Source organism: Barbus barbus (assembly GCF_936440315.1).
Source record: "Barbus barbus genome assembly, chromosome: 5".
In the NCBI taxonomy this organism is placed as follows: domain Eukaryota; kingdom Metazoa; phylum Chordata; class Actinopteri; order Cypriniformes; family Cyprinidae; genus Barbus; species Barbus barbus.
The window spans coordinates 41,687,541-41,694,443 of NC_136733.1; the positions used below are offsets into that span (position 1 = coordinate 41,687,541).

A 6,903-nucleotide genomic window follows, 5' to 3' on the forward strand; every position below is an offset into this window, starting at 1 on the left:
GGTCTTTAAGAGAAGCAGTCTATCAGCGGAAGTTTAAAATCAGCTCGTAAGTGTATTTACTTGTCTCAGTGTTTAGCGCATTTGCCGTTGCTAGGAAACGCTTATTTTGTTTACTAGGATGAGAGTTGCTGAAATCGCGTTTGGTCTCGTACTGTATCGTGTATCTTGTCAGTGTGTGCACTTGCTTGGCCATTTGTAGTTGATAAACAGGAAAGTGGGTCCAGCTGAATTGAAATGATCATTTGTTGGATTGGTATAATAAAGGTTATTATACCGCGGCAGCGGTCGCGGCAGTCGTCGTGTGAAGCCCTCTTAGTGTGAAGACCAAAGAGTGTAAAGACCATCGACTCTACCGTGCGACTCCACCGGGCAGGGACACCGGCAAGGGATAGTAGTAGCTTTTTATTTAATTTTTTCATTGAAATGTTGTTGTTATATGCATGTGTTAATTTGATTTAATTTCTTTATTTTCTTAAATATGTGGGTAGATAGTATTTATAGAGTTGTAACTTTTTAGTTTTAGTTACTTTTTCTTATTTGTAAGTCGCTTTGGACAAAAGCGTCTGCTAAATGACAAAAGTAAAAAAGTAAAGAGTGTAAAGACCATCGACTCTACCGTGCGACTCCACCGGGCAGGGACACCGGCAAGGGATAGTAGTAGCTTTTTATTTAATTTTTTCATTGAAATGTTGTTGTTATATGCATGTGTTAATTTGATTTAATTTCTTTATTTTCTTAAATATGTGGGTAGATAGTATTTATAGAGTTGTAACTTTTTAGTTTTAGTTACTTTTTCTTATTTGTAAGTCGCTTTGGACAAAAGCGTCTGCTAAATGACAAAAGTAAAGTAAAGTAAGTAAGTTTAACTGGACATGAGGTTCCTACGTCGATATCATGTTCTATGACAGAAGTGCGACCAGGAACGTCAAGGAAAAGAGAGGGAAATGACATCACCAACTCAGTGACATCACTCCTCTCTTTCTCTGTCAAATAAGAAAGATGAGAGGACAGGTTAAGAAGAATCTCAGAGTTTTTAAGTCGCCCGTCAACTTTCTCCCGAGAAAGAAAACTCTCATCCTCATCAGCATTCTCTAAAGAATCCCCACTTGTGCTGCAAAAGAGAGGAGACGATTCTGAAAAAGAGTCACAAGAGGTTACCACATTAACAGTAACAGAACGAACAGGAGCTATATACAATTTCAGCAGGTTACTGTGACAGACTTGTACTTTTTTTCTCCGATCAGGAGTATTCAACAGATAATTATTATCCGAAAGACGTTTAACTACACTGTAGGGGCCTGTAAATTTAGCCTGAAATGGGTTGGCAGGTAGAGGCAGCAAAGCCAGTACTTGATCACCCACCTGAAACTGTCTTAACTTAGCTTTTCTGTCAAAATGTTGTTGCATTTTTATTTGAGACTTACTCAACTTCTTTTTAGCGAGAGCTCGTGCCTCATACAATCTACGCCGGAATCCACTCACATAATCTGAAAAGATTTAGACGTTCGCCACTCCTCAGCTAACACAGCCGTAGGTCCTCGCACTACATGTCCGAACACTAATTCATTTGGGCTAAACCCAAGGCTTTCTTGGGTTACCTCACGTATCGCTAATAACATCCACGGCAGACCTTCTTCCCAATCCACATCGAGTTCCACACAATATGACCGCAAAAGGGACTTCAGGGTTTGATGAAACCTCTCAAGAACTCCTTGACTCTGCGGATGATAGGCACTAGAAATATTGTGGTTTACTCGAAGTTGACGCAGGGCTTTTGAGAACTGTTTTGACATGAAGTTCGAACCCTGACCAACTTTGGGAATTCCAAAGGTCGACATGAAATTAGTGAGGGCCTTCAAGACAGATTTGGTAGTGATGGACCTTAACGGATAAGCAGCAGGATAACAAGTAGTCTGGCACATAACAGTTAAAAGGTATTTGTGACCAGTCTTAGACCGGGGCAAAGGACCAACACAGTCAACTATCAAATGCTCGAAAGGAGTGGAAACGATGGAAATAGGCTGCAATGGAGCAACAGGCACTTTTTGGTTTGGCTTACCTGTGATCTGGCATGTATGACAAGATCGAATATGTTTTGCCACATCTCGTTTTACCTTAGGCCAATAGAACTGTCGCAAGACACGATCATACGTTTTACGAACTCCGGTATGACCAGCAAGCCCCTGATGAGCCAAATGCAACACAGGAGTCTCTCACTGTAAAAGGAAGCACAATCTGAGTTTTAGGTTCCAGAGAAACATCTTTATGCAGTGACAAAGCAGACCATCATCAAGAAAGTACGAGGAGGACAGAGGATCAGAACACTTCTTAGACCAGGGGTCTCAAACTGCCGGCCCGCGGGCCATTTACGGCCCCCCCTCCCCCTCACTCCGGCCCGCAACTGACATAAAAAATATAACGCAAATCGCGCCCGCAAAAATATTATTATTTTTAAAATTATTATTATTATTATTATTATTTGTAGCTGTTTTATATCAATTTAAACTACCCATTCAATATGTACTAGAAACTAAAACACGGTTAAATAAAAAATAAAAAATAAAATAGTGATGATAGCGCAAAAAACCCGCGCATGCCGGCAGACTTGCTAAGACGTTATCTGATTTCTGGGCTTTAGCATTTTATTTTTTGTTTGGCTGTGAACAAAAATGTCTAATTCCAAACCGAAAAGGAAGGTGGATGATGAACATAGACTGTTTCAAGAAAGATGGACACTGCAGTATTTTTTTGTGGAGTTTAATGGAAACGCCACCTGTCTGATATGCAAAGAAAAAGTTGCCGTTCTGAAGGAATACAATCTCAAGCGTCATTACTTGACTAAACACGGAGACCAGTATGACAATTACCAGGAAGACGAGAGAAAAAAACGAGCCACACAGTTGCAGAGAGAGCTAAAGTCCCAGCAAAGCCTTTTCCACAGAGCCAAAAAGGATGCTGATGCTGCCGTTGAAGCGAGTTATGTAGTGAGTGAAATGATCGCTAAAGCAGGAAAGCCATTCACTGAAGGGCAGTTTATGAAGGACTGCATGTTGAAGGTCGCTGATATTCTATGTCCTGAAAAGAAGAACAGGTTCAACAATCTCTCTCTATCGGCCAATACAGTGGCAGAGCGGATTACCGAGTTATCGAGTGACATCTATGACCAGCTATGCGAGAAAGCTAGAGTTTTCACTGCGTACTCTGTGGCGCTTGACGAAAGTACAGACAAAACTGACACTGCTCAGCTAGCTATTTTCATCAGAGGTATTAATGACCAGTTTGAGGTGACGGAAGAATTGCTGAGTTTGTGTCCAATTCATGGCCGTACAACGGCCAAAGATATATTTCAGCATCTGTGCGACGCGATTGAACGTGCTGGTTTGCCGTGGAGCAGACTAGTAGGCATTACCACCGATGGCGCCCCATCTATGACAGGTAAAAAAAATGGACTGGTAGCGCTGGTACAAAGAAAGTTGGAAGAGGAAAATGCAGATCCAGCAGTTGTTCTGCACTGCATTATACACCAGCAGGCACTGTGCAGCAAATGCTTAAAATATGAACACGTCATGTCTGTTGTCCTAAGATGCATCAATTACATCAGGTCAAGAAGTTTACAGCACCGCCAGTTTCGAGCCTTTTTAGAAGAAATTGAAGCAACATATGGTGATGTACTTTACTTTACTGAGGTGCGCTGGCTCAGCAGGGGAAATGTCTTGAAGAGATTTTTTGAGTTAAGAACAGAGTTGAAGAGATTTATGGAAGATGGCAGAATGGATGTTCCTGAATTTGATGATCCTAAATGGGTCATGGACCTTGCATTCCTAGTGGACATTACACAAGAGCTGAACATCCTTAACCTGAAGCTCCAGGGCCCTGGTCATCTCATCACAGCAGCGTATGAAAGTGTGAAAGCCTTCTCCACAAAATTGAGATTGTGGAAAACTCAGCTTTCTGCAAAAAATCTCAGTCATTTCACAACATGCAGATCTCTTGTGGAGGAGGGCATAGCATTCAATGGTGATGAATATGCCTCTGCTGTTGAAAACCTACTTCAGGAATTTGATCAGCGTTTTGGTGACTTCAAGGCACACTGTGACACTTTCCAGCTGTTTGCAGACCCCTTCTCAGCTGATGTGGAGAGTGTCCCAAATTTGTTGCAAATGGAACTTATTGACTTGCAGTGCAACAGTGAGCTAAAAACTAAATTCAGAGAGGCACAAGGAAATGCAGACAAGACTGCACAGTTTCTGAGAGAATTACCTCCATGCTTCCCAGAGCTTTCCAAAGTGTTCAGTCGGTTAATGTGCCTTTTTGGAAGCACATACCTGTGTGAGAAACTTTTCTCAACTATGAACTTCAATAAATGCCAGTTCAGGTCCAGGCTTAGTGATGCTCATCTTGAAGCTGTACTCAGGGTTTCAACTGTGAACTCCATCAGGGCAAACGTGGCTCAGTTGTTTGAGCAGAAGCGCTGCCAAGTGTCTGGCAAGAAATAAAATAGTTTGCAAATGTATTCAGAGATCGCAGTTGTTCAGTGTATGGTTCAGCACAGTTTTGATAAATTACTTAAGTTAAAATAAAGTAGGCAACTGTCTGTGCATTGTTATATAATTTTACATTTTTAACACTGTTGTTTATATTTTTGTTAAGCATGAAAAAAATATGTTAGTAATGTAATTTAAAAGAAATGTGAGCTAACATCTCAGCAATTAAAGTAAATTTCCAGAACTTTTGTGCTTTCTTCTTGTGCTTCAATGTTAAAACGGCCCTCCTATGAGATGTCAGTCACAGCAATGGCCCCCAGCCAATTTGAGTTTGAGACCCTTGTCTTAGACCCTGCTGCAGAAAATAAAGGTCTAAGAGTGTCATCGCTCTGTTGAGCTCTAATTAAATCCTCTCGAGAGATCTGTAACAAAGAAGTCAGAGGACAGTCATCAACATTACAGAGATCAACATTGGTTTTCTCAGGAGTGGACAGAACCTCAGATGTATCAGCAGGTTCACTTTGCAGCACTGTTGAATCTTTCTGGTCAGAAGACAACGAAGAGCAGGACTTCAAGTCTCTTTGCTCAGGACATTTAGACACATCAGATCCTGGCTCACCTGTATTAACAATATAAAAGAAAGTGTCATGCAGTGGAACTTCAACTTGATTTTCAGATAATGGTTTAGCCATTGATCGAGTAACTGCACAAGCTGGAAACAAATAAGGAAATTCTCTACAACTTTCAACATCAGATTTCCTAGGTATTGATGCTATTATGGGCGGAGCTGCCACACCACTCCGTCCCCAAACATTCCCACCAGCTAAATCATTTCCCAGAATAAATGTAATCCCAGGGACTGGAAGTGCAGAACGAACACCAACTACTACATCACCAGATACAATGGCAGAGGAAAGATGGATTCGATGCAAAGGCACTTCAACAAACCCATCTCAAAACCTCGCACTAATACATGAGTTCCAATAAAGGTTTCAGAAGTTAAAGGCAAAATTCCTTCTAAAAGAAACAACTGCGCGGCTCCCGTATCTCGAAGAAGACGTACTGGCACCGTTTCGTTTGAACCAGGCAATGACACTTTTCCCTCAGTGATAAAGGGTGTATAATCAACGGAGGAAGTTATACACTGATCAACAGATTTATCACTAGCCCTAGATAGATTACGATCTTTCTCATCACGAGTGTCAATAGTGAATGGTGAAGTAGAAACCAAAGCAACAGGTTTCGACAATCTCGCTTTCTTCTTGAGAATAAGACAGTCAGATATTTTATGACCAGGCTTTTTACAATAAAAGCAAACCATGTCTCGTGAGAGTATCTGTTTACTAGAATGTTCAGCAACTGTCGCCTTAATATTCCTACTCATCACAGGAGACTTCGTCTTAGGTTGAAAGCAAAACTTAGACTTACTCATATCATTGGTTTTAAGACCAACTGAACTGAATGACCCACGATGGGTTAACACAAATTCATCAGCCATGATAGCAGCTTCAGAAAGTGTATTCACCTTGTGTTCAGTGAGATGCGTAGCTACAACATGAGGAACACAATGTTTAAACTCCTCTAAGAGCACTAATTCTCTTAACTGCTCTTTAGTTGTAACCTTCATTGAAGTACACCAACGATCAAATAAGTTCTCTTTTTCTCTTGCAAATTCAACATGAGTACATTCATCAGCTTTACTCAAACTCCTAAATTTTTGATGATATGCCTCAGGCACGAGTTCATATGCATGTAACACAGCAGATTTTACAACATCATACTCACCACTCTGTTCCAATGAGAGTGCAGAATAAACTTCCTGAGCTTTACCTGTGAACACACACTGTAACAATAAGGTCCAAAAGCTTTTCGGCCATTTCATGGATAAAGCAACACGCTCAAAGTGATAGAAATATTTGTCCACTTCTTTTTCAGAAAATGGCGGAACTAATCTCATATTTCTGTGAACATCAAACACAGGTTCACCTGCATTCGCATGCTGTTGTGAAAAAGGAGGCACATTCGCTTGTGAAACTTCAGCTGTCTTTGCTGCTAATTCCAACTCCAACTTTTTTATCTGAAACGCTCTCTCTTCTCGTTCCCTCTCCAACTCAAGCTCCATTCTTCGCATAGCCAACTGATAATCTCTTTCTACCGCTCACTCTTTCATAGCGCGATCGTCACGTTCAGCACGAATTTTCGCGGCATCTAAACACAATTGCTTCTCTTGCAAAGACAATTCTGGAAATTTTGTCTCACTCTCACTATAAACCTCAGCAGGAGTAGACACAAACGATTCACTGGGAGTAATTAACTCGGTGCTTACCTCTATAACTCCTCTATCAACAAGTGACCGCTTCAAAGTAGTCACAATAGTTTCCTTCAGCCTCTTCTCTTGAGAAGTAAGATCGACACTGAA

At 41.0% G+C, this 6,903-nt stretch overlaps 1 protein-coding gene across 1 annotated transcript; it reads left to right on the forward strand.

Moving 5' to 3' along the window:
- Window positions 1–2,669: 2,669 nt before the first annotated feature.
- LOC306869534 (general transcription factor II-I repeat domain-containing protein 2-like) lies at window positions 2,670–4,496 on the forward strand (the record flags this gene model as incomplete). Its single annotated transcript, XM_079416287.1, has 1 exon — window positions 2,670–4,496. The coding sequence occupies one exon, from the start codon at window positions 2,670–2,672 to the stop codon at window positions 4,494–4,496; it is 1,827 nt and encodes a 608-aa protein (XP_079272413.1).
- Window positions 4,497–6,903: the final 2,407 nt, after the last annotated feature.